Below are 27,015 nucleotides of genomic sequence, written 5' to 3'. Positions count from 1 at the left end.
AGCCTGGGTGACAGAATGAGACCATGTCTCAAAAGAAAAAATATATATATATATATACATAGATAGATAGATAGATAGATAGATAGATAGATAGATAGATAGATAGCGAGCGCTCTGGCTCTCCTGAACAGCTGTCAGCTACAGGAGGTGTCACTCAAATTCTCAGGCAATGTCTTGTTCCTGGCCCAGCTCCAGGCTTCTCAGGGAGGCAGGCATGCAGAGACTAGAGCTGTGACAGAGGTAGCCAGAAGTGGGCAGATGTGTGCCCATTAGGTACACCTCAAGCAAGGGCTTGGGCAATCATCACCACTTCTGAGCACCCGCAGTTGAGATACAGGACCAACTAACTGCTCACCCGGTAAGTGGGACTTCCAAGAGCCTTGTAATGTCGATGGCTCAAAGGTTACTCTCTTTGATTTTCGCTTGTTAGAACTCGGATTCATCTGTACGCTTGGGGCAGCAGCCTGCAGCTTGCGAAGAGAACAGTGGGCAGGCCAGGCGTGAGATAGTCCTTCCTAGGGATGCAGCCCTCTGCACTCACTCCAGGGGGAAGCTGCAGGAGGCAGACCTGCCCTTTTACCACAAAAGGAATTGGCTGAGTAGGGCCAGTGCTGGGTCCCAGGGTCAGCTTCCCATTTCCTCCCCATGGGAAGATTCGGGACCCTCTGAAGGGCCCTGGTCCCTCTTGATTTGCCTAGGAGTCTTCCATTCTGGGATCTTCCAGCATAGAGAATCTCAGACTCACAGGTGGGCTCCTGGGTCACAGTGGCCATCCCTGTGCCTCCAGGCCAAATTGCCTCTAGGAGTCTTGCTGCTAAAATCCCGAGGTCCCCTCTTCCCAGAGGCTTCTGTCCCCACTCCCTAATTCATAACCTTCCTTCTGCCCTATGGTAGGGGAGCTAAGAGCCCCCACATGTCTGCCCCTCCCAGACATGGCCCAGGGAAGCCTGCTCCTAGACCAGGAAGAAACTGCTGCGCAACCTGCTTCTCTCACGGCCCTGCACTTCGGGTCCCGGAACGGGCGCGTCCCATCGCCCACTGCCTTAAAGGGCCTTGCTCTGCCCCTGTGTGCGTCTCTTTTGTATCCCTTCTCTTAGCCGGTCTCTGTCCTGTTTTTGGGAGCTGCCGCTCGGACAGGCCATCCCCTGGGAACTTGCTCACCCTCAGTTTTCCCTGGGCCTAACTCACCATCGTCTAAAATACAGAATCCAGCGCCCCATTCCCCACAGATAATAAGTCGAAGCGCTCAGGTCTGAGATCAGGATACCCCACAACTTCTCCAGAGACCCTGAAGCCGTCTCCCCTCCCCTACCTTCCCCAAGAATGGAGTGCCCCAGACCCCTGAGGCCCACAGGTCTCCGCGGCCCCGAGGGGTGCATCCAGGCAGGGCTGGAGGCTCCCCTTCTGCAGCGAGGACCCGGGCCCTGCCCCGCCCCTTCCTTGGCGGTGGAGGGAACAGGCGGGAAGGGGGAACCCTTTACCTGACACGCCGGCGCCTCAGGCCGGCGCCTCAGGTCCGGGCACAGCCTCTCCAGAGGGCGCTGTGCTCCGGGGCCCTGGAGCGGCCCCTGCAGGGCAGGCACGGAAGTGTCCAAGGTGGCGCTCCCCACAAGGCCGCAGGGGGACCCCATGCAGCGGGCGGGGGGCTGAGAGCCCCGCCTCCTCATCACCCCAAGGAGGGGCCCCAGTCTTCCAGGTATGGGGAAGAGGCTGTTTCTCATGAGCCTGGGCTCCGGGCAGTCAAACCTCCAGGAATGGCTTGGAGGCGCTGAGCCACCCATCTCTACCCTCTGCCTGGCCACTCCCCTGTCCTTCTTGGGGAAGTGACTCCCAGAGGACAGCTCCTCAAACTGAAGAGGAGGCCGTAAGGAGCTTTGACAGGGGTTGTACTGGCTTCCACCCTGCCTGGGAAGCAGAGAATCTGAGAGCCTGCCTCTACCAGGCAACCCATCACACCAGCTCCCCAGGGACCTGGCCAGCCCAGCTGGAGGGGCTGGGCAACTCAGTCACCTTGGCGGGCAGCCCAAGGGGCCGGGCTCAGCCTCTGCTCAGGAAACCTGGCGCGCACACACACACACACACCAAAATAAAAATAAAATAATAATAATCATCATCATCATCCCTCATCCCCAGCTCAGCCAATCACAAAAAACAGACTTTATTGAAGTATTTAGCACTAAACCCCACACAATTCCAGCTCTGTAGGTGAGGACACAGTCACTTGGCAATGGTTATACAGGACCAATAAGTTAATGTAAAGGACGCTTAGGTGTGGAAGGCCAGTGCTCAGCCATCTCCTGGTTCAGACCAAGACGCTCTGGGCTCCAGTTAGAACACCGAGAGACCAGGGAAACCAACATGCCCTGGGGAAAGGGGCTTAGAGACAAACCAGAAAAGCACAACATCCAAGCAGGGTATTCACCCATGAGGGGCAGAGTAGGCCCAAAAGGTGGGGGTTGCTGATGCGGTAAGAGCACAGTGAGAGAAATGCCAAGTGCATCCCTTCAGCCTCCTGTGTCCTCCCACAGGTTCCTTTGATGGGCCATCCTGCGTCTTCCCTTGGCACCCTTGTGCAATCAGCTACACTGTTTTCTTTCCAGTAGGAAGAACTGTGCCTCTTTTAGGTCAGACACCAGAGGTTGAACCTTCCGCTATACTCACAGTCTGTTCCAGTCCAGGTGACATAGGAGCAGAGTTCTGCACAGGTAAAGTCAGAACTTAGCTCTCCCTACCTCTTCTAGCCTCAGCTCAGTTGCTTTCTCATTGAAGCAGGTCCCCTGACCTGGAAGCAAAGAAGGCCCTAGGATGAGAACCCAGGGATGGCTGGGTGGTCCCAGCCGCTGCAGCTGGGACAAATAATGAATGCCCTCAAAGAAAATTCAGCATCTCATCAGTCCTTGGGAGTAAGTATGTCCATGTTGGTATAAATAAGCACCTTCTCAGAGCAGAGGCATAGCTGGTGGGGGCAGTAGGAACTGTGACTCCCTCCCCCAACCAGAACATGCCACAAAAGTGGTGCCTTTCCAAAACCACTTGTAAAGTATTGGTTTTTGGGACTACGATGAAAAAATGTTAGAAGGGCCGGGTGCGGTGGCTCATGCCCGTAATCTCAGCACTCTGAGAGGCCAAGGCGGGCAGATCACTTGAGGTCAGGAGTTTGAGACCAGCCTGACCAACATGATGAAACCCCATCTCTACTAAAAATACAAAAATTAGTTAGGCGTGGTGGCGCTTGCCTGTAATCCCAGCTACTTGGAAGGCTGAGGCAGGAGACTCGCTCAAACCCAGGAGACGGGGGTTGCAGTGAGCCGAAATCTTGCCACTGCATTTCAGCCTGGGTGACAGAGTGAGACTCCATCTCAAAAACAAACAAACAAAATGTTAGAAGGAGCAATGGGGCTGCAAGCCCTTGGGATGCCCAGAGGTGGCTGTCAAAAGGTGGCCACTAACCACCAGCATGGACCAGTTCTCCGCCAGACTCCCTGAGGCTACAAACCACGATGCCACTGACTCAACGCTCAGAGGTCTAGGAGCCCACAGGGCATAGACAGGGTATAGTGACTGGGTCCCTAAAGAGGATTTATGGGATCAGGAAAATAGGAGAGTCTAGCAAGACAATACACCACCAGGATATACTGACCTTTGACCTACCACTTGGTGTGTGCATCACAGAGCACATTAGAAAAGGGGAAAGGATTCTCCCCCATCCCAGGCTGGGGTACTCAGAGACCTGGGAAATGGGGGAGAGTCATGTGCATGACTCTCATGTACCATGTATGTACCACGTCCAGCCTCCAGCAATAGTGGGACAGGAGGGCCAGGGGCAGTTCCCCAGGGAAGTTCTTAGAACCAGAGCACAGAGCATTGGAGAACTCCCAAGGTGGCCCACTCTGCTTCACTCGTCCCCTGCCACTTCTCTTGCATAAGCAGATAGAGGCTGTCAGTCAGACAGGCAAGGCCTTAAGTCCAGTAGGCTAACCTCTGGGGGATAAAGCATAATCATATCACAGGGGTCTTGAGGACAATCCACATATATAAATCCTTAGGTCAGGGCTTCTGAAAAAAGTCGTGTAAAAAAAAAACATAAAAGGTCTCAGCTCCAGGTCATCGGCCTGCGATGAGGATGGGGGAGCTGAAAGAGGCACTCAGGGGTAGGGGGTCTCAGCCCAGCCCCTCTATGAAACAGTCTTTTCCAGCATGGGGTGCAGAGTTACACCTGGCTGATGATCTCTCCTTTCTCAGGTACAAAGACTTGCACAGGGGCCCCGTCAGGCGATCTCCGCAGCACACACACTGTGGGCACCTGCCAGGGTCAGGAAGAAAGGAGAGGTGGGTAAATGAACCAGACCGAAAAGCAGGGACTGCAGGCGCAGTTACACCATCCTTATCCCTTAGGGACACTGACCAGCAGAAGCAGCAGCAGCAGCAGCAGCAGGCCCTGGCACTCAGCCCTTTCCTCCCAGGAGGCTCTCTGTCCTTCAGAGACCCCCTTTACACATTTTCCTCCAGGTTCCTTTGGGGTGTGACAGGCGCCCTGACCTCCTCCTCCCCCACCTTTCCTGGGCTCACTTCTCATCACCTTCTCTGTCTGGCAGGTTGGGATGGGCTGGGTCTATCCGGCCAAGGACAGGCCCAAGCGCGCAGGAAGGGAAAAGCACGTCAGCTGGAGGGCGCGGCCTGGGACTAGGGCCAGGGTGCTGCCAGGCCCAGGATGCCAGCTGCAGTCCAAAGAACCGTGAGTGGGGGAGGGACACGCAGCTGGGCCTGCTGGGAACCTGGGGTCTCAAAGAAGCAGCTTGTTGGTAACTTCTGGAGCACATCCCCTGCAGAGCCCTCCGTACCAGGGAGAAAGAATAAAGAAAGGATTCCTGTGTGTGGCTCCCACTTCCAGAATGAAGAAATAGGGGCCAAGAAAACCAAGGCTGCCACCCTACCCAGTATCAGGGTGCTCTATCCTATATACTACCCTCCAGCCTGCTCCCTGGCCTCTGCAGCCCCAGATGATAGTATCACATATCTAGTGCTTACCATGCATTGCTGTAATCATTTCAGCCTCTTGGCAGCCCTATGAGACAGGTACTCTACTACTACCATTTCACAGGGGAGGAGACACTAGGTCCAAAGGGATTAAGTCATTTGCCCAATCATACAGCTTGTAAGTGGCAGAACTGGGATTTGAACCTGGTTGTCTAGCTTAAGGATCCGTGCTCTTAACTCTGATGCCACCCTTCTTCTCGGCTTGGTGGGGAGGAGTGTCAGGGAGGATGCTGATGCCCAGAAAATCACAGGTTCTGGCTTCTGCAACACACTTCCTACTCTCCCTTTGTCCCAGACCTTCAAATGGAAGTTTGAGGGGCTGATTTGGACTGGACCTTTGATTATGAAGAGGCTTATCTGCTTTGTGGATCATCATTTAGGGAGGGAAAAAGTCTCAGCTATTTTCGGGGATCATCTCCACCAGTGTATACGCTTTTGAGCTAGACATGGCAGGCAAAATTAGGAGGTGCCCCAGGGAAGCCAAGAGTGCCTTCCAAAGCCAAGAGGAAATGATTTTTTGGCCTGTTCTTCCTAGCTGGGGTTTGATTACCCTGCCACTAGGTTGCTGCTTTGATGCCTCTCTACCCTTGGACATGCTAGAATTGTAGCCCCTCCCCAGCAAGACAGCCCTCCTGCCTGGCCCCGGAGTCCCTCCAGAGCAGCCGTACCTGTGCCCGGGGTCCCAGGGCTCGCCCGAAGCCCTCTCTCCCGAGGGGCAGGCTCCTGACCCGGAATGCTCCTTGGCGGTCCAGTGAATGGGGGCGGGTGCTCCGGAGGCGTGCACGCTCGTGCCACCACTTGAGCTCCTCGGACACGGCGGCCTTACTGAGCCCCCGGCCTGCCGGGCTGTCCTTCAGGGAGGGCGTCCGCACAATGCGGCTGCGCGAGGGCACCAACCGCTGGTAGCGCAAGGGAGTGCCCTCCTCCTCGTAGGCGGGGCCCGGGGCTGCGCGGCACAGCTCCCACTCGCCAGGCGGCAGGGGGCTCTCAGCCACCACCACGTACCGCCCCGCCGGGAAATAGCCAGGTGGCAGCAGTAGCTTGGGGTGGTGGGCGACCAGCTCTCTGCTGCCGGCTGGGCCCCAGGCCCCGCGGTGACGATGGGTCTTGGGAGGGGAGAGAGGCTGCAGAAAGGAGATGTCGGGGCTGCTGCTGCCCGGTGAGGTGGGGTGGGAGATGCTGGAGATGTCAGAGCCACTGTCTTCTGAGCAGGAGTGGCAGGCAGCGTGGGGCAGCGGGGGCTTGGTGGCGGGAAAGCAGGACTCTGGCACTGTCACCGTGTAGTGAGTGGGACGGCGGCGGGGAAAGGCGCTGCGACCTCGGCCCTCAGGACCCGCCCGGAAGGAATCCACCCTGAAGAGGGAAAGAGAGGCATTCTGAGTGTGGGGGCCAGAAACTCTACACTGGGGTTGGGATGGGAGGTGGAGTTAAAACAGGTGAGTCCTGTTCTACCTCAAGACCCAAGCATGGCCCTCCTGCAAGGGTCTTAGGTCAAACCTCCCAAAGCAAACCAACAAACCCTCTGCTGGGCTGTGTGGGTGCAACACATTCCCTCACTGTGTGCAAATGTGTACCTGCTGCATTCACAAGCTTGTGATTCATGTAAAGTGTGCTACATCAAGTAGCACATTAAGTACTCTTTTAAAAGTACTACATTAAGTACTTTCAGCTTAGGTACACCGTGTCCAGGGGCAGATCATCCACAGCATCTGTTCGGTAGGCACTGCCAGTACCTGACTTGAACGTGTAAAAGCTGTCATGTGGTACCCAGAGCAGTTACATGCAGCCCAGGACTGGCAGGGGCTGAAATCCAGCCTTCACTTCACTCTGCTAATGCACCCAGGTATGGGGCTGTGTCCCGCTTTTCCTAATTTGCACAAAGGCATGGTTTGTAAAATGGCCCTGGTAGCATGTAAAATATAAAATCTATTGCTGTGTGGTGGCGGATGCCTGTAATCCTAGCTACTCAGGAGGTTGAGGCAGGAGAATCACTTGAACCCAAGAGGCGGAGGTTGCAGTGAGCCAAGATTGCGCCACTGTACTCCAGCCTGGACGACAGAGCAAGACTCCGCCTCAAAAAAAAAAAAAATTAAAAACTAAATAAAATCCATTGCTTTACTTGAGAGCAGTTGTCCCAAGCTGCCCCCAGTTCAGTGCTGCCTGACCAGCAAATTTAAGCTGACGGAGAATTCAGCAATGCTTTCATGGTGCCCCAGTCCCCCCATGGTATGGCCAATACTGCCTGTCAACACTTAACCATTTAAACTATTACCAAATAGCAGATGACTTAGAAAGTAACATACAATCAATTATCATTATTTGCAGATTCATTATTTGTAATTTTCCTAGTTGCTAAACTTTATTTTTAATCCCCAAAGCAATATACACAGTGCTTTCATGGTCATTCTTGGACACTGCAGAAGAGTGACAAATTTGAGTCTCTTTAAGTTTCAGTTGAGGTTAAATGAGGCCATGTTCTGCCCTCAGGTTTCAGTTCTCATGCTGTAAGCACACAGTGTCCTTTTTGTGGCATATTTATGTAGTGTGTGTGTTTTTGCTTTGATTGGTGATTCTGCTGTTTAAAATGGCCCCAGATACAGTGCTGAAGTGCTATCTACTGTTCCTCCCTAAGGCATACTGGGAAAAGGCTATGGTGTGCCTTATGGAGAAAATATGTGTGCTAGGTAAGGTTCATCCGGGTATGAGTTAGAGTGCTGTTGGCCATGAGTTAATGGATCAACAACCCATATTAAGTAAGGTGTCCTTAAGCAGAAACTCACATAACACAAGGTTATATATTAATCAGTTGATGCAAAATGTGACCAAAGGCTCACAGGAACCTAACCCTATGTTTCCCCAGGGGAAATACAGTATTTGCTAATTCAGGATTTGCGTCAATTTTTCTTTATAGAACATAACTACCACAAATAATGAGAATCAACTGTGCGTCAATTGAAAAAGTGAATTGCCTATTGTCAGTGACCAATAATTACTAGCACGAGGAAACATGGCAAGGGTAGAAAATTTGAATCAAGTTATGCAAAAAGACAAAACTAGAGTCTTTGGAAGAAAACAACTTGCTTCATGGATGGCCTTTGGCTTTGTGGGTTGCAGTGTAGTCTCTGTCAAGAGACGCCCCAAGAAGAGACCCTAAGAGAAGCCAAGGCACTAGCCATGTGTCACCCAGGGTTGTCCCACCTGTGTCCTGGGAGCTCCCACCCTCCAACGATAAGCTCTGAGTGGGTCCCCCATCTCTCTGGGGAAGCTGTTTCTTACCTCAGAGACTGCGACTGGCCCCTCCTCCCCTGCATCTCAGGGGTGGCTGGGGCACTGGTGCGGCCCTGCCACTGGCCAGGAACACCATGGATGGGAACCATGTGGTAGGAGGCAGGCTCCAGAAGCCACAGGCTAGAGGCACTGGGCCCATCCTGTGGTGTGGTGGCTGGGCTGCTGCAAAAGGATTAGAGACAGGTCAGTGGCAGGAATGCCTCCATTCAGGAGCTCAAGAGGTGCAGAAGAATGGGGATGCAGTGGAAGGGGCTCCCAAAGTTAGTGGGGCAAACTGCCAGCACCCTTGGGGAACTGCCAAGGCTCACGCTTCCATCCCACTGCTGCAGTAGCTCTCTCCTCCACCTTTCCACTCTTCCATCCACCCAGCCTATGGCCGTCCCCAGCACAGCTCCCACCAACTCCCAGCCCTCCCCTTCTCCCTTCCCTCCCCGATCCTGACCTGGATTCGCTCCAGGGCTCAGAAGATTTCCTGGGCTTCTCATAGGGGTGGTCCAGGCTGGTCTCCTTCCAGGGGCTGTTCTGGACTGGAGCCCGTTCCGGGCCCCCAGGCTCAGGTTCTGTTGGCTGCAGACCCTCAAGAGTTTGGGGTGGGCGAGGCCGAGAAGGTGGGGCTGGGGACTCTGGAGGAGGTTTTGGCACTTGGGATTCCTCTGCAGGAGTAAAAGAAACCTGGTAAGGCCAGAGGCTGGGGGAACCGGCCCGACAAGAACCTCCACAAACCATAGCCCATGCCTCCCTCTCCCTCCCATGCTGGCTTGTGCGGCTGCTCCAGGCCATGGCTCCAGCCCTAGATGCTCAAACATGTTTTCTTCTTTGGGACTTACTCCTTCCCACACAGCACTATTTTATGTCTTCCTCCTTCAAGAAGACTCCTGGGTTGACTCTCTTGGGCTTACAGTGCTCCACTTTCTAACCTTTATTCCTGGTACCATGTCTGTAGTTATCTTTTGTTTACCTATTTTTCTTGTTCCTGCCATGCCCATATGGCCTATTTCCTCATTGGCTTGGGCACTCCCCTGGGCAGGACTGTAACAGCTTCTCGATCCACCTTGACCCTGGCACCCTCATGGTTTGTACACAGGGTTCTTAATCTATAGACTTGTGTTTCCTCCCCCAGTGCTCCCTTCCTTTCAAAAATGGCAATGATTGTGGGCAGATTGCTCTTTGGCTCTGACTGGTGCATCTTGAAATCAAATCCCAGGGTGAAGGAGGGACATCTGGGGTTGATCAGTTCTCTTGGAGTTCACCTTTCCTTTCCCTGTAAAAATAGTGAGCTTCCACAATGGAAGATCAGCACATTCCCCATCTTCAACTGAGCATGTGCAAGGGCACATGGAAATCGACATGAGGTCCAAGAGGAAATCCTAAGCCTGGCACCCTAGCCTTCACTCCCACTTAAATTCTATACCAGAAAACTACCCAAACCCCATGGTCTTGCAGTAGGAGTCCAGCCTTGACAACAGGTCCCCAAATGTCCTTCTCACCTTCCTCCAGGAGGAGCCCATCTGAAAGGGAGCTGTCATCAGAGGCACTGAGCTCTGGGAAAGACAAAGGGGAGAGAAGAGAAGGAAGTGAAGAAATGAACAAACAGATATGAGTAACCAGCAGTGCTGAGCAGCTCAGGCCTGATCACTCCCCCAGGACAGCATCCGTTATGAGGAAATACCCACTGTATGCTAAATACACATTGGGAGTGAATTTTTTTTTTTTTTCAGAGACAGGGTCTTACCCTGTTGCCCAGGCTGGAGTACAGTGGTGTGATCATGGCTCACTGCAGTCTTGACCTCCCACGCTCAAGAGATCCTCCTACCTTAGCCTCACAAGTAGCTGAGAACACAGGGGCATGCCAGCACATCCAGCTAAATTATTTTATTTTTTGTAGAGAAGAGGTATTGCTGTCTTGCCCAGGCTGGTGTTGAACTCCTAGGCTCAGGTGATCATCCTGCCTTGGCCTCCCAAAGTGCTGGGATTATAGGTGTGAGCCACTGCACCTGGCCTGGCTGTAAACTTATTACATGGAAGTAGAAAAAAATAGAAGGCAGAGGCTAGGAGACAGGAAAACTGATTTTAATCCTGACTCTGATATTAGCTCTGCAACCTTGAATAAACCATTTCAATGCTCTAGACCTCAGTTTCCCCACCTGTCAAAAAAAACAAAAAGGGTGTCCTCTGGCAGGGCTTATTGGCAGTGGAAAGGAAAGACAAAGAGTCACTTTAGAAGCCCTTGGGATAAAAATAATTTTCATGGCCAGGCGTGGTGGTTCATTTTAGGAGGCCAAGGCAGTGGATGGCTTAAGCCCAGGAGTTCAAGACTCGCCTGGGCAAGATGGTGAAATCTGGTTTCTACAAGAAATACAAGAATTAGCTAGGCATGATGGTGAGTGCCTGTAGTCCCAGCTACTCGGGAAGGTGAGATGGGAAGATCATCTGAGCCTGGGAGGTTGAGGCTGCAGTGAGCCGTGATCACGCCACCGCACTCCAGCCTGGGAAACAGAGTGAGACCCTGTCTCAAATTTAAAAGAGGGAATTTCACTCTAATTTGTGTATAATCATCTCACATCACAAATACAATTCAAAGATCCCAGTGTGAGACCTGCTGCACTACCAGCAACAAGAGCAACGCAAGACAGGAATTTGAATTTAAGATAAGGTCTGGCCAGCTGGCCTCATGGAAGGTTCTTCAGTTGGTGATCTGGCAGGTCACCTGAAGGTAATGTAGTGTGACTTTTCTGCATGGTATAGCAGCACTTGTTACCTAGGAAATCAGAGGGAACTCATTTTTGCTATTGCCCTTGAAAAAACTTAAGCCTTCGGATTTTTTTTTTTTTTTTTTGAGATGGAGTCTTATTCTGTCACCTAGGCTGGAGTGCAGTGGCGTGATCTCGACTCACTGCAAACTCTGCCTCCCAGGATCAGGCGATTCTCCTGCCTCAGCCTCCTGAGTAGCTGGGATTATAGGCACCCACCACTATGGCTGGCTAATTTTTGTATTTTTAGTAGAGACAGGGTTTTACCAGGTTGGCCAGGCTAGTCTCGAACTCCTGACCTCAGGTGATCCACCCGCCTCGACCTCCCAAAGTGCTGGGATTACAGGCATGAGCCACCACACCCGGTCAAGCCTTCAGATCTTAAGAATAAGCCTAAAGTGACCTGGATGGAACTAACAAAACTTTTGCAACTGTGTTTGAGAATGAAGATGAGGAAAAAGTAATAATTGCTAATGTTTCTACTGTGCCAATACATTTCTAAATACAGCACTTTATATATATTAATTCAGGTAATTCTCATAACAACCACGTAAGGTAGATGTTATCATCTGCAAGTGACAGTTGAGGAAACCACGTCTCAGAGGAGTTGAGTAACGTGGTTTAGGTTGTACATTCAACAAAGCTGGTTGAGTCAGAATTCACACCCAGACAGTCTGACTGGAGTCTGCTCTTAACCACAACCCTTTATGGGCTCTCCCCTATGAGCTTGCATCTCAAATGCATGAGCATTACACAGGAAGTTTAAAGAAAAGTAAAAAGTTCCAACCATCTTGAAAGCCCTTACAACAGGGGTTAGCAAACTATGGCCCAGGGGCCAAATCCAGTTCAATGGCTGCTTTTATAAATAAAGGTTTGTTGGAACACTGCTGTGAATTTGTTTATGTAATGTCTGGCTTTTTTAGCATGGAAGTAGCAGAGTTGAACAATTGTGATAAAGACTAAACAGCCCACAAAGCCTAAAATACGTGTTATCTGGTTCTTTATGGAAAAGTTTGTTAACCTTTGCTCCACAACTTTTTTTTTTTTTCTTTAAAGATGGGGTGTTACGATGTTGCCTAGGCTGGAATGTAGTGGCCCAATCACAGCTCATTGCAGCCTTGACCTCCTGAGCTCAATCAGTCTCCTACCTCAGACTCCTGAGTAGCTGGGACTACACGTGTCCACAATCATGCCTATCCAATTTTTTAATTTTAATTATTTGTAGAGACAGGGTCTCCCTGTATGGTCCAGGTAGGTCTCACACTCTTGGGCTCAAGAGATCCTCCTGCTTGGCCTCCCAAAGTGCTGAGATTACAGGCTTGAGCCACCATGCCCAGCCTGCTCCACAATTTAATGAAAAAATCTTTATCCAGAGCAGGTGTTAGATTTGCAGGACACACGGTGCCAGAAGCTGGGCCTGACTCCTGAGTAGACAGCCAGCCCATGCTTTGCTTGGCTCACAAGTAGCCTTTGCTTTAGGGTTCAATTAAAGAGACACCCTCTTACTGAATTCTGGTCTCTTGCCTTTGATCTTTTATAAAAACCTTAGGAATAAAGATTTTTATTGGGCCAGGCACACTTGTAATCCCAGCTACTCCAGAGGCTGAGGCAGGAGGATTGCTTAAGACCAGGAGTTTGAGACCAGCCTGGGCAATAAAGCAAGATCCCATCTCTAAAATAGTTTTTGTTTTGTTTTGTTTTAATTTGCTGGGTGTGGTGGCACATGACTGTAGTCCCAGCTCCTAGAGGCTGAGGAAGGAGGATCACTTGAGCCCAGGAGTTCAAGGCTGCAGTGAAGTATGATCACACCACTGCACTCCAGCCTGAACAACAGAACAAGACCCTATCTCTAAAACGATTTAAAAAAAGATTCAGGTTTCTGAGAGCTGCTCACTATCTCATCCACTGTCCCAACCTCTGCCCCGCAGCAGCATCACAGGACACCCCAGGCGGAGGGGTAACAGTGGAGATTATACTCACAAATGCTGAGCCTCCTCCAAGGCTGTGCTGTCCAACAGTTGCCACTAGCCGCATGTGGCTATTTTCATTAAAACTAAATAAAGTCAGTTCCTCAGCCACACTAGGCACAGTTCAAATGCTCCATAGCCACAAGCAGCGAATGGCTACTGTATTGGACAGCACAGATACGGAACACCTCCATCATCTCAGAAATGCTATGAGAAGCCAGGTGCAGTGGCTCACACCTGTAATCCCACCACCTGGGAGGCCGAGGCGGGAGAATCCCTTGAGGTCAGGAGGTCGAGACTAGCTTGGACAATTTGGCGAAACCCCATCTCTACTAAAAATACAAAAATTAGCTGGGCGTGGTGGTGCCACGCATCTGCAGTCCCAGCTTCTCAGGGGGCTGAGGCAGGAGAATCGCTTGAACCCAGGCGGTAGAGCTTGCAGTGAGCTGAGATGGCTCCACCGCACTCCAGCCTGGGTGACAGAGCGAGACTCCATCTCAAAAAAAAGAAAAAAAAAAAAAGAAATGCTATGAGGGTGTTGCTAATAGCTGGTGTTGTTGATCAACAAACGCATCCAGAGCGCCTATTACGCTGCACAGGTGGGTGCCAGGTGGCCCTCATGGGCTTCACCCTAGTAAATGAGCTCAACACCTGACTGCTCCCTGCCACTGCAGAGTATGGCTGATGACTCTCACTTAGCACAGTTACTTTCCCAAACTGAATTACCCTTATACGGAGCCCAAAGGGGCAGGGTGGTTTTTTTTGTTTGGGTTTTCGGTTTGTTTGCTTTTTTTACCCTTTTTTTTTTTTTTTTTTTTTTGAGACAGAGTTTCACTGTTTTTGCCCAGGCTGGAGTGAAGGTGCAAACTCAGCTCACCGCAACCTCCGCCTCCTGGGTTCAAGTGATTCTCCAGCCTCAGCCTCCTGAGTAGCTGGGATTACAGGCATGTGCCACCATGCCTGGCTAATTTTGTATTATTAGTAGAGATGGGGTTTCTCCATGTTGGCCAGACTGGTCTTGAACTCCCGACCTCAAGATATCCACCCGCCTCGGCCTCCCAAAGTGCTGGGATTACAGGTGTGAGCCACTGTACCTAGCCTCCTTTTTTTTCTGAGACGAAGTCTCACTCTGTCGCCAGGCTGGAGTGCAGTGGCACGATCTCGACTCACTGCAATCTCTGCCTCCCGGGTTCAAGCGATTCTCCTGGCTCAGCCCCTGAGTAGCTGGGACTACAGCCATGCGCCACCATGCCCGACTAATTTTTGTATTTTTAGTAGAGATGGGGTTTTACTATGTTGGCCAGGCTGGTCTTGAACTCCTAACCTCATGATCCGCCCACCTCGGCTTCCAAAAGTGTTGGGATTACAGGCATGAGCCACTGTGCCCGGCCTTGCCTTTTTAATTCAAAACACCTCAGCTACTAATAATTCTGCTTTACTTCTTCCTTTCTAGAAGGGCTCGGATGGGCAGAGGAGCCACAAAACAGAAATTACTTGTCTAGAACTGATCCCTTCTGTGCTCTCACGACAGGACTTTAGATCCCAGGGCCTGAAGCTGGCGAGTGGGGTCTTGATTCCTGATGCGGGAAAGTCAGCAGCTACACCAGCTGTCTCCTCTCCACAGCTCTGTCTTCACCTGGACTGAGTGCTCCAAGTTTTCAGAATCTCATCCTCCTGCCTGCCTTCCACAGAGCCCCAGCCAGTCCTGGCCTGCTCCCGGCTCCCAGCAAGAAGCATTATGGGTCACAATGGCAGCATCAGGGTGACACTCCCTTGCCACACATCATGGGCAGAAGCTCCCAGCAATGGCAGCACCAGTGGGTAGGGGAGGCTGCTGAGCAGTGTGAGGTTGCAGCGGGGAGCAGGAGGCACTGCAACCAACTGGCACGTTTCACCACTCTGACCTCTGCCTGCAAGCACAGAGCAAGCTGGCCCTTAGGGGCTTCCATGCCTAAATCAGCAGCTACCTTTCAAGGCTGCTGTCAAGTCCTGGGTCCCTGCTGAGAGTGGGGTAAGGATGTAGAATTTGTCTTTCATTAGAGCCTCAGCGACTGGGAGTGTTGTTCTGCGGCCAAGCCAGAACCACTGGAACCAGACGGAGGTCTGGCCATTTTCCCTGGGTCAGCCCCACTGTCTTTTGAGTTTACTGGGTTAACTGTCACATGGAGGCACCTCCTCTTTATCACCTACTCTTGGCTGCGGGAGGTTACCTGGGTGGTGTCTGGTCACGCACTTTCTACCCTAAATTAGAGGCCATGGATGGGAGCAGGGACTCCTGAGACCTGTGCTGAGATAACCCCCTGCCTGAGGCATGGGCCACAGGGCACAGGGACTAGCAAGGGCCTTCCAGCTTCCCCATGACTGCTCCCAGGCTGAGGAGTACTCTTGGCAAAAAGCCAACATGATATGCAGGGATGGGAGCCTGAGAATGTGAGTGAAGGCCGAGACCTCTGAATCCAATTCTATTGCAGGGCCACTGCCTCATTCCCTCCTGGTTCCCTCTGAGGCAGCCGGGGAGGTCTGGGCCCCATGTGAGAGACTGGGGGGCAGAGCTGAGTCATGGGCCCACTGCGGTGGGGCTTGGAATGGAGAGCTGCAAGTCCTGACCTGATAGGCTGGTCCTGGGTCAGGACAAAGAAAAACAGTCACACTTAAGGGCTCAGAACCACCTGTTGGAAGCTAACCTGGGCTGGACACACTGATGTGATGTGGCGGGCCCTGGGCATCAACAACTCACTAGGTGCCCCCACAGCCACCAGTCTCTGGGCCAAGGAGCTCAGGGATTGAACTACAGACACAAGGAGGGCAGAGAACAGACATGGAAGGATCCCACCCTTGACCAGGGTGGCTGTAGATACTTAAGGGGCTGTGGGGCGTGGCTCCAGTGCTGCTGGATTTCAACCTGAACATCTTCTAAGTAGCTGTGGACCCTTGAAACAATTCAGCAATCAGTAACACAAAGCAGTGGTCAATCCCTTTGCTGCCTAACTCAGGCCAGGGGACTACACATCAACTCAGAGCCTCGGGCTCACGTGAGCCTCACATTACCCTGACCCAGAGAAGCCATCACCCTGTGGGCCTGGAGGGCTGCGGGACCAGCCTGGGCTACCCAGTTGAATGCAACTTGGATTCAGCTCAGGGTCAGCTGAGAAGTATCTCTGTGTAGGAAGTCTCTTGAAGGGAGTGCATTTGGAGGAGGGTAGGGAAGGAGAGAGTAGGGTGTTTTCTAAGTAGACGGAGGAGAGGACCTCACAGGATACGGAAGACTTGCTGGAGTTACAGAGAATTAGGATGGGGTGGAGCTGAACCCGAGAATCAGCTTTACCCAGCTGGAGCCGAATGCAAAGGCAGTGGCACGGGGCTGTGCGCCCACCATCCCTCAAAAACTCGTTTAAGGAGCATGGCCCAAGGGCCCTGGGGACAGCCGGCTCACCTCGGCCCAGGGGGAGAGCAGCAGTCGGAGGTGGTTCGCTGTTGCGCCGCCGCTCGACCAGGCAGCGCTGGAGCTCCTGCAACTTCTTCTCCTCCTGCAGCATGGAGTGCTTCCGCTGCCTCCGAGCTTGCCTGCTGAGATTCTCCTCCAGGCACAGCCGACGGGCTGCCTCTGTGATCTGCAGCTGCAGGGCCAGCTGGCGCTCTAGGTTGCTTAGGGGGTCCTGAGAGAGGGGGCAGGAGTGAGGCTAGACAGAGGCAGGGAGATTGAGGGCCTAGAGGGTAGAGAGCAGCCCTGACACAGTGCTCTAGGTCCCAGTCCTAAGCCCTGAAGACAGAAGAGAGGCAGACAGCAGCACCAATGGACGGACATGGAGCAGAGGGTGGAGGGGTGGGAGGAGCTGAAAAGCAAACTTGTCAGCCTGAAAAGCTGGCATGGGCACCCACCCACCAACCTGCCTGCTGAACCGGGCAGGGTGGGAACCCAAGTGGGATGCTTTCCCTCCTGACCCCAAAGGGTGGGGCAGGCTGGCCCATGGGAAACTGCTGCCATTGATGCCACGGGGAAAGGGCACCCAGGGCCTGACTGCCCCCACCTCCTCCTGAGAAAGGAGGACAGCCGTAGGGGCCAGAGTAACCTGTCTGAGCAGGCTATTGCCTCTGGGTTGGTGGCTGGTGCTCTCAACTGATCTTCTGCCCACTGGGGCCAAACCCAGTGTCCTCCCTTGAGCTCTCAGCTTGCGGTTCCACGGTGGCGCCCCTTCTCCACGGCCATTTCGGCTACATATTCATGGTGCCCCTCGCCAACATGCAGCCAAGCACCCTCACTGGGTGTGAAGGGGTGGAAGGGAACCTGCCAGGGTACTGGGCTGAGGTGTGGCATCTCAGTGATCAGCTTTGGGGATCGAGGGGTACTGGCAGCTTCCTGAGGTTCCTCACCTCTCTGTGCAAGGCCCAGTCATCCAGTTTGTAAGCTGCTCCGATCCTGCGGCGAACCTTGGGGGCTTTTTCCCCTGGTTTGAGGGGATACTCTGCTGGCAAGGTGCCCGTCAGCTCCTAGGGAGGAAGCAGAGTCAAGCCAGGCCCCCTGCACAGCCTTGGCCACTGGCCCCTGCACTGCAAGTACCTGCCTTCCACAGAGGTCCTGTTGGGACCACCTTCCACCCTCCTCCCCCATCCCATCCTCCACACTGTCTCTCCCGTCTTCAGACCCACTCTGCACCCCTCCCCTTTCCCTTCAGATCTCCTCTGATCACTTCCTCCAGAGCTACACCGACCCAGGTTACAGCACTCATATGCACTTATGTCTACGCAGTCCCTCTGCAGCCCCTGATGAGCTTTGTTCTCTGTGCCTGGGCCCCCGCCTGGGTCTGACTCTTCTCCATCCAGCTCAAGGTCAAACACTGTGTCATGGGGACTCTGGGCCCTGGCCCCCAGCCTGATGTCCAGAATTCCCTCAAGAATGAGGCTCCCTCTCCCCAGCTCCCGCATCCCCAAACATGGCTCCACAGCCCCTCAGATGAACGCCATGCTTGTGTGTGCTGGCTGGGGCCTCACCGCCTCCCGCAGGCAGAGTCTCCTCAGCTCCTCCAGGCAGGCCTCCAGCCTTGCCTCCAGGGCCCTCTGCTGCTTGTGCACTGCGTGGGCCAGTTCCTTCATTGGGGAGACTGGGCTGTCAGGGCCTGCAAGGGTTGGGGGCACGTGCTCAGGGAGGCTGAAGGTGGAAGCCTCCTCCGTTACTTGTTGACCACCCCCAGGGGAGCACACATGCACACACACACACACATCTCATGCCTGCCCACAAATTGCAGGCTGCCTGCTGTGGCCTGTGTCACAGCCTCAAAACACCATGTCTCTTGGCTGCACAAATGTTACAGCTCAGAAGGGAGGGTCATCCTACCAGGTGACCTACAGTAGGGGCAGTGCAAGGGAGGGAGTTCTGCCCATGCAGTCCTCTCCCCACTCCTCCTCCCTTCTCCTTCCTCTTTTCCTTCTTCTTCCTCTCTCTCTCTCTCCCCCTCTCCCCACTACCCGTCTCTCTTGCACACACACAAAAGCCTCTTATTTCTTGTCCTCTGTCAAAACTAGGCCAGACTAGGCCCACAGGTCTGGCCAAACAGAGAGGCAAGACCTTCACATTGGCCAGATGATGTATTTTTTTTTTGAGATGGAGTCTTGCCCTGTTGCCCGGGCTGGAGTGCAATGCTGTGATCTCGGTTCGCTGCAACCTCCACCTCCCAGGTTCAAGCGATTCTCCTGCCTCAGCCTCCCAAGTAGCTGGGACTATGTGGTAGCCAGGATGGTCTCGATCTCCTGACCTTGTGATCCACCCACCTTGGCCTCCCAAAGTGCTGGGATTACAGGCATGAGCCACCGTGCCTGGCTGAGATTTTTCAGCTTCTCAACTGGGGCTAAAGTTGAACACTGCAGATCCCTTTTCCAGATAGAACCAAAACTCCAAGCCAGTTTTCTCCAGGGAGGAAAACTCCACATGTCCCTGAGGCTGCAGCCCTTCCAGAACCTCCCCCTCCTCCCAGCAGAGGCCTCTCCCTCCCCTTCCTCTCAGGCCTTGGGAGTCTCAGCTGGGCCATCCCTAGCGCCTGGGGACTCAGAACTCAGGAGTCAGGGCCGGGGACCAGGGCAGGGGGATTTCCCTGAACACTCACCAGACTGCAGGATGATGCCGCTGTCGGTGTCACTGACCTCATCCTTACTCTCCATGGTGGATTTCTGGAAGGAGAAGGCACAGAGCAGGGAGGGGGGATACCGTGACCAGCCTGGGCCAGGATGTGCAGGTAGCCTGGAGTTTCCCCAGCTTTAAAGAGAAAAGAGAACAATAACAAAAAAGCTAGATACGAACCATCTTGGTTACAAAAAGCTTAATAGATGCTTAAGAACAGGGGAGCGGGAGGGCTGTGCTTCAGGAACCATCTAGGGTGGGAGATTCTGGCACTGGGGGTGCTGCCCGAGAGAAGGGACTGTGGGCCTCACCAGCAAACCCTGTTCTCAGTGGACACTCAGGAACCCAGCCTAGCTCCCCTCTGGGCCAAAGTCCTTTAGGCCTAAGGAGGTTGACAACTGTGGTAGGCACAAGAGCCACCCGACTGGGGAGAAAGGCAAGAAGGAAAAGAGCAGAGACAGGATAAAAAGGAGGGGGACAAAGAAATGGGATAGGATGACAAAGACAGGAGGAAGGGGGCCCAGCATGGGGGCTCACACCTGTAATCCCAGCATTTCTGGAGACCAAGGCGGAAGGAGTGCTTGAGGCCAGGAGTTCAAGACTAGCCTGGACAACTTAGACCCCATCTCTCCAAAAATGAAAATTAGCTGGGCATGGTGGTGTGCACCTGTATTCCCAGCTACTCAGGAGACTAAGGCAGGAGGATTGCCTGAGCCTGGAGAAGTCAAGGCTGCAGTGAGCCGTGTTCGCGCCATTTCTCTCCAAACTGGACAACAGAGACCCTGTCTCCAAAAAATAAGAAAGGAGGAAGGGGAAGACGTCTTTATGGGACACAGCTATCCTCAACCCAGGAACCCAGGAGGTGTGAGGCATGTCCTACCGCCCCAGTGGCCGAGGGTACTTCAAGAAGTGGGCAGGCACATGGCCAAGGCCCTGGTCTGGGACCTCCAAAGCCCAGGACGCCTGCTCTCTGAATTGGCGCCCTGGACTCTGAATTTCACATCTACAGACATGTGCGGCCACTGTATGCCACAGAGCTGTCCCAAAGCCCTCAAACAACTTTCAAGCCATCAATTGCTCCTAGGAGACCCTTGAAGGGGAATCAGCCTGGATCCCCTACACCCCACAGCCAGGGGAGACCCAGGGCTGTGTCTGTCAGGGTTGTCAAGAGTTGACACATAGGGGGCAAGCAGTGACTAGAGCAGAAGCTGCGCAAGGACAGAAAGGAGATCACCTGCTCCTCTGCCTGCTTCGGGGTGGAGAACACTCGGGTGGTACAGGTGCCATCCCGTTGTGTCGGCTCAGCTAGGGAGCAGTCACCCAGATAACACCTGTGCCCGCCCCCTCTCCCTCCTCACCAACCCACACCCCTGGTTGGGGTCCCAGCTGGCCAGGGCCTGGCAGCTGCTGGCTGCAGCAGGGGTGGGAGGGGTAGGCGGAGCCCGTGCAGGCGGTCGGTCTGGAAAGAGAGCCCAGCCACCTCCTCACTGAGTCAGCCCATTGAGCAAGAGTCCAAAAGTCCTTCCGAGTTTCTGTCTGGAGCCTATCCTGCCTCCTCAGAGCGCGGGGCCGCAGGGTGGGGGAGGTGAGCTCCACCCCTTCGCAGGCAGCCAACAGGACAGAAAAGTCGGCCGGAAAGCTGGTAACAAAGTAAGGCCAACAGGGAGAGGGGACTGCTGTCAGCCAGGTCCCCAATGATATGTCTCCACCCATCAAGATAATAAGAGCAGGACGATCAAGAACGTTTATAGACCTACATAAACAACACAGCAACTACAGGCAGCAGCAATCAAACACAAAGCCCTAAACGCAGCACGTACCTTGCACTTTGGAATTTCAATTATTCAAGGAAGTCTAGAGAATGCATGAGAGAATTATTTTTTTTTAAGTTTATGGGAGGCCTTTGCAAACAGGCCAAAGTTCTGGAAGATTGGCCATATATTCTGGGACCCCACCCAGCAGAGTACTTAGCATGACTATTAGCTCTGCACTGTCCATCTGTCCCAAACTCTATCCCTCATAGAGATAAGAACAGGACAGAGGAGCAGGCAGCTCACCCCCACCCCTTCCCACTCATCCTAGCCATCCTCCCACCTTCCCCAGAAGCCAAGGGCAGGATGCAGCCAGAGCTAGGAAGCAAGGTGGTCTCAGCTAGCACGCTGAGTGTGTCTGCTTTGGACAGAGGAGGAAGTAATGTGGGAGGGGAAGCCATTAATTAGTCATGCTTGCTAATTAATTATTAACCACTAAGTAGTTGCCTTGGAAAGTTGGGCCAACTCAGGCCCTGCTTCTCAGGGGCTCTGAGACTGTTGCAGAGGAGCGGGGACTTACAGGGACAGAGGCATACCTTAGCACGCCTCCTGTCTCCGCCAGCTGCCCCTTCTCCCAGCTCAGCCTAGCCTCTCACTGCCAGCGTCAAAGGGGAGGCACTGATCTTCCCGGTGGCCCCAGGCTGATGCTGGGTGCTCTCTGGGATGACTTGCCGCCCCAAGTAGAGCAAAGAGAACAGCGTCAGAAGCCTGTAGCCCGGTTGTGGAATCAAGGCTTAGTTCTGCTGGGTCTGTGCTACCTTGGGAAAGTCCAAAGGCCTCCCTGGGCTTCCTTTCCTCCTGTGCACAACAAAGACTGCATAGTGTCTAAGGCCTTTCCAGGTCCCCGGTCTGAATCTCGACCTCTTGGTCAATGTCAGGCCAAGAAGGAAACCGCACAGCCATGTAGCAGGCCCCCACATCTGCCTCTGCCGAGGCCGCCCTCCATAGCTGTAGGGAACCTACCCCAGAGTCCACAGGTGAGAGCGAGGGCACCACCCCCACCCAGGAGGCTATGAGTCTTAAGTGTCTAAGGCATTGCTTTTAGATAAAGGCAGTTCAGGTAATATCCCAACCCCTCCCCAACACAGAGATCCCTCCTGGGCCTCTTCAAGCCCCAGTACTGGGCCCTAAAAAGCAGCCACCTGGCTGAACAATGTCCCCAGAAAAAGGCAGAGGAGACCAGAAGGGGCCCAGAGGGAGGGAGGGAGGGAAACTCCAGAGCACCTTCCCTCAGGCTGGACCATGGGGGATCCTCCTCTATCCCAAGTGTGTCCCCCAAAGCCAGGTCTTGGGCCGGCCTGTCCCAGCTCACCTCTGCTTGCCCTCCCTCTGGTGGAAACTAAGGCCTGGGCAACCACAGGAACAGGCTCCTGTCCAAGCCCACCAACACCCCTCTGTCATCCCTACATCCCAGACATAGGCTGGCAGGGGTGGGGGTTGGAGGGGGTGATGGCCACTGCTTGGGCTCCTCCGCTCCCAGGCCAGCCTGCTCTCAGTCCCAAAGACCCATTCCACCTACCCCGCCCTCACCTGCTTCTGGGCTTTTGTCCAGGAGTTTGAGAAACAGCCCCTACTTCCAGTCAGGGGGCGCAGGGCCCTTGCATGTCGCCTCAGGGTCTCCCAAGCCACAGGCCTGTGCTCTCTCTCCAGCAGACGGGGCTGCTGGCCATCCGTCTCGGCTCACCTGCCTGCCTTGCCGTCCCTCCCAGGCTGCCGGGCCAGGGGAACCAGGTTACTTGTTATGACTTGAGTCAGAGGGGAGGAGCAGGTGAGCAAGTCCTTCCCTGAACTAATCCCGTGCAACTGGTGCCGGCAGGCAGCTCCTGGGCCTCTGCACTTCCGGGGGGCAGGAGTGTAGCAGGGAAAAAGGGGCTCCCATGGAGGAATCCCCGAAGAAGGCAACAACAAGGGTCATGTCTTCATGGCCTCAAGAGGCCCTAGCACAGCGTTCTGAGGTGAGGCGCCCGCGTGCTCTCCTGTCCTGACCCTGGCTCTCCCTGCCTTCCTTTGACCTCAGTTTCTCTTTCCAGAAATCGAGGCCTGTTAAGCCCCCCAGAAGCAGGGTGAGATGTTCACTGTCCACTGAGAAAACAAGTAGGACGTTTACAAACTGACAGGGATGGGTCTTTGCTCTTCCCCATATACCGAAATGGAGACCAAGGCCTGGGTTTTATCTCTACCGGGTGAGGATTTTAAAACCTCAGGCAAGGCAGCTGGAATTCCAATATGCAGAAGTTCTAGAATCCTAGAGAGGGAGGATCAGGCTGTTCTTTTTATCCCAGACATTTTCCCCCAGGGGTATCAAGGCCATCACTTCTCTGTTTATTATTACATCCATCTCCCAGCAACGCATGTTCATGGGGCAGTGACAGGCACTGACCTGAGCCCAAGTCCTGTTCCCTACTCCACAGGAGGTCCACTGTGACCCCAGACCCTAAGCCCACTCCCCAAATGCAAGGAACCAGAGACCAAAATGGAACTTACTTCCTACAGAAAAATAAGCCTCAAGGTCTCCCTTGAGGAGAGACCTCCCGACCCCCAAGCAAATGGGAAACTGGAATCTAGCCTATTTCACAGAGGGAAGCAGAACTAAGGCTGACTGTTGCCTGTCCCTAGCAAGCTGCACCCCTCAAGTCTTCATCTTACCACCTCCCTTTCCCCCCACTCTCTGATCTTCCCACCATTCCCTCCACCCAGATTCCAGTGCCTTAATATATGTCTGGATTGCTTCCGCTACCCCAGACCCTAAAGAGCCCTGTCCCCCATTCCCCACTCCCCACCCCCGAGTGCAGAGAAGACAGAGGAAGTTTGCTTTCACCAGGCATCTCCTGTGGAGCGGAACTCATGGGACTGGAGTCCGCCAGCATCCCCCACTGCTCCGGTACACACACCCAGCACACCTTCACATTCCTGTACACACCCTCTTTCCAAACAATGCTAGCCCCAGAGTGCTCCAGGCTGACCACCTCATTTTCTGCCCAGGCTGAGGCTGAGGGGCCCTAACAGGGGACAGTTCCTCCTCCCCCCACCCCAAGCGCCCCATGGGGAGCTTGTTCTTTGGGTCTCCCAAAGAGCCTGCAGTCCTGCCCTTCCCCAGTCCTCCATGACACACAGTCCCTCCCCATAGAGGCTTGGCACTTTCTTACAAAGTCAAACAGAGAGGGGTTAACTCTGGGCATAAGCGGCCCTTCCTCCACCTTGCCCACCCCCAGCTCCAGGTGGGGGTTTGTGGAAGTTTCAAGAATTGGCTCACAGTTCACATTTCTTAATGCATAAAATAAAATTAAGAAGATCACTAAAAAAGTCAATTGTATGAAATAAAGTTCTAAAAATATAAAAACATGGCAATATATATGCTTCTTTATTAACATTAAGCAGGGTCTAGCAGTGGGTAATTTCAGACAAAGGCTGAGTGTAAACAATATTTCAAGATAGCTGTGACTGCAATGTGATATGAAACTGTGAAATCTATTAATGGCAAAGTCACAGGTACTGCCAATGCTACCGTGATTTGTTGTCTTCACAACTAAAGGTGATGTTAAAATCTGTTAAAGTTTGGTGAAAAACAATATCTTTTTTTTCCTCACCTAGTTTACAAACCCTCTGAATTCTATCTACAGATGCCTAATGCCAATGAACCCAGTTAAGAATCCCTGCCCTCAGGTAATCCACCATCTCTGACTTCAGAGGAGGTTAGTACAGATGCTCAATCTGTTTGCATTGATCCTTTGGAATTCTCAAAAACGCTTTGCTCCCCCAAATTCACACTCAATATTTCCCAACCCTGCAGAATCTGAGGTTTGGAAGGGAGCTGGCAAACCAAACTTCCTGCCAAGAATCCCAGGGAGCCATCCTTGGAGCTCTCTGATAGCCATGTCATTCAATTCAAAATACCAGTGGGGGAGGTGGGCACTCCAGAGGCCAGCTGGGAATCCAATACAGCTCCCCACTCCAGCCAGGCTGGGGAGTCAGGGGACTGATGCCCCAGCCCCAGACCCTAGAGCGCCATCCAGACCACCAGTTGGTGAGGAAGTGGTATTTCCTTGCAAAACATTATAGTAGTTGGAATCTGATCTTTGCAGACGAGAGCCCTTCCCCAGGGAAGGGAAACTGGACCTCTTCAGTGTTTTCATTTCCTAAGGAAAAGTCCCGAATCAGAAAACTCTTCCCCAGCGCTGTAGCCATCCACTCTCCATTTTTTTTTTTTAAAAAAGTTCCTTCTTCTAGCGTCTTCTGATAACACCAGATTGGAAGTTCTTTAAAGAAAGGGCCTGATCCTACCATCTTCACATCCCCAACAGCCCCCAGCAAAGTAGTCTCAGGCACTGCTAAAAATCTTACTTCATGAATTAAGGAATCAATGGCCAGCGCTAGAGCCAACAGTGAAAAAAGAAGAAGTGAAATAGCCCGGGACCCTCCAGGCAAGAGCGGTGGGAGATGGTTCCTTCACTGTTTTCTTATTTGCATCTGCTCCCTGCTCACTAGGAAAGGTGTTCGCCTCCACTAAGCAAAGGTGGAGTGGGCTGGGACAGGGGAACTCCAAGCCAGCCTGGAATGCGCCCTGAAATGAGACCTCTAGGCTTTCTCTAAAAAGCCCCTTTGTCCTGTCCACCCTGCTCCCCTCCCCCACCGCGCCCTCCACATCCAGGCTGGCCCGAGACTTTGCTCCTTTTGTTTGGCTGCTTTCTGGCTTCCCGGAACCTGGCCAGGAAGATCCACAGGCACGAAGAAGGTCGACGGAGAAAGGTTGAGGGGCTGGGAGGGTGCATTTTTGGTAGGAACTCAGAATTCCTGCCCCCTGGATAAAATAACTCCATTCCCTGTAGGCACCCTCCCTCCGCTAAGGCTGAAGACCATGGGTTCAGGGGGCCGATCCCCCGCCCCAGTTCACCCGCGCTGGGTGCCCCGAAGTTTTCCCGCTTACCTGTCCCATGGAGCTCTGGCGCCGCCCGCCTGCCCCTGCGCCCTCCGCTCCAGCCTCGCAGCTTCAGGACCTGTTTGTCCAGGCCATCTTCCCTCCCCGCGAGCCTCCCCGCGGCCTGCCCTCCCCGGAGGTATTTCATTTAACTTTGGCATTTGCAGCATCCCAAATGTTAAAGATCCCAAGACATCTGTCCCCTGGGGCATACCAAGGCCCAGAGGAAAGAGGGGAAGACGCAAGAAGGGACTGGAGAGTCCAGTCCAAGAGTCGGGACGGGGCCGCATGCGGGAGTGACGAGGTACCCGCAGGGGTGCGCGAGCTGCGGGAGCAGCCGCTAGAGGGGCGAGGCTGTCCCCTTTGCCCCGCTTTCGGACGCCCGCGCGGCGGGACACCCCCGGCGCCGCCAGTTTCCGCAGCCCAGGCGGGACGAGGCTTCTCTCTTGGTCCCAGTGCCGCCTTTCATTCGCGCGCTCTGGCCTGGCTGGGGCCAGTTTTCATTCCTGGAGAACCCCCAGTGGAAGAATGAAAGGAGCCTGCAGAAGGGCGCTCCTCCGACCCTGTCCTCCCCGCAGGCGCCCTCCCCCTCGCTGTGCCGCGCTGCGGGCGGCGGAGCCCGTGTGTGTGGGTCGCGCGGGGATGGCCGCTCCTCCCCGGCCCCGGCCCACTCCCACTCCTCCCGCCGGGGCCGTTGGCTGAACTCGGGCTGGCCCTGAAGGGAAGGAGCACCCTCTCGGCGAGCGCCTCCTGCTGCCCGCTGCGAGCTGCTGTGTCCCCATTCATCCATTCATTCACTTCCCAGTTTTCACTTGTTACTAAACATTTATTGAGCACCTACTAGTGCCCAGCCCGATGGATCAAAGCTCAAGCCCTATTCACTGGAGGAGTATTCAATCTAGACGAGTGATGAAGCAGCACAGTATCTGAAGTAAGGGCTGGGACCCCGGGCAAGGAGAGGGGAGGCTGACCCAGGCTGAGCCTTGGCAAATCTTGGCCAGAGGAAGCAATACCAGAAGATAAGAGGGGGCTTGAAACAGCAGTGACAGGTGTACAAAAGCATAGCAGCAAGGGAGCACAGCGGGTTCCAGGAGCTGCAGGGAGATTAGGGTTTGGGATAAGGAAAGGGAAAGAA

The 27,015-nt window shown here is 53.7% G+C and overlaps 2 protein-coding genes across 3 annotated transcripts in view; both read right to left on the bottom strand.

Annotated features, from left to right (window-relative positions):
- The window catches only part of LOC105504397 (maestro heat-like repeat-containing protein family member 7), a 66,281-nt gene extending 64,650 nt beyond the window's left edge, over positions 1-1,631 (bottom strand). Inside the window, exon 1 of the mRNA XM_011931834.1 lies at positions 1,482-1,631. Within this exon, the coding sequence (XP_011787224.1) occupies positions 1,482-1,631 (150 nt within the window). The remainder of the gene's footprint in view (positions 1-1,481) is intronic.
- Positions 1,632-2,833: 1,202 nt separating this feature from the next.
- LOC105504318 (chromosome unknown open reading frame, human C1orf106) lies at positions 2,834-26,092 on the bottom strand. Of its 2 annotated transcripts, none has more exons than XM_011931713.1 (10): positions 25,890-26,092; positions 19,141-19,289; positions 18,032-18,156; positions 17,414-17,530; positions 16,476-16,698; positions 9,813-9,866; positions 8,768-8,978; positions 8,314-8,487; positions 5,706-6,390; positions 2,834-4,303 (listed from the first exon to the last, which is right to left on the bottom strand). In XM_011931713.1, the coding sequence occupies exons 1-10, from the start codon at positions 26,090-26,092 to the stop codon at positions 4,211-4,213; spliced, it is 2,034 nt and encodes a 677-aa protein (XP_011787103.1). In that variant the 3' UTR covers positions 2,834-4,210. The 2 variants fall into 2 exon arrangements, with proteins under 2 accessions (XP_011787103.1, XP_011787104.1); XM_011931714.1 differs by lacking the exon at positions 25,890-26,092 and adding an exon at positions 22,496-22,759.
- Positions 26,093-27,015: the final 923 nt, after the last annotated feature.

Source organism: Colobus angolensis, unplaced genomic scaffold (genome assembly GCF_000951035.1).
Source record: "Colobus angolensis palliatus isolate OR3802 unplaced genomic scaffold, Cang.pa_1.0 Scaffold91, whole genome shotgun sequence".
Taxonomy (NCBI): Eukaryota; Metazoa; Chordata; class Mammalia; order Primates; family Cercopithecidae; genus Colobus; species Colobus angolensis.
Note: the sequence above shows the minus strand (reverse complement) of the source record. Positions and strands in the feature narration are given on the sequence as shown.

Excerpts from the sequence above, each read along its gene's own strand:
- LOC105504318 (XM_011931713.1), bottom strand. The coding sequence starts at position 26,092 with ATGCCCCAGGGGACAGATGTCTTGGGATCTTTAACATTTGGGATGCTG. Across the intron at positions 18,157-19,140 it reads CGGCATCATCCTGCAGTCTG|GCCCTGACAGCCCAGTCTCC; the intron begins GTGAGTGTTCAG and ends CAACCCTTGCAG. Across the intron at positions 4,304-5,705 it reads CCCTGGGACCCCGGGCACAG|GTGCCCACAGTGTGTGTGCT; the intron begins GTACGGCTGCTC and ends TGACCCTGGCAG.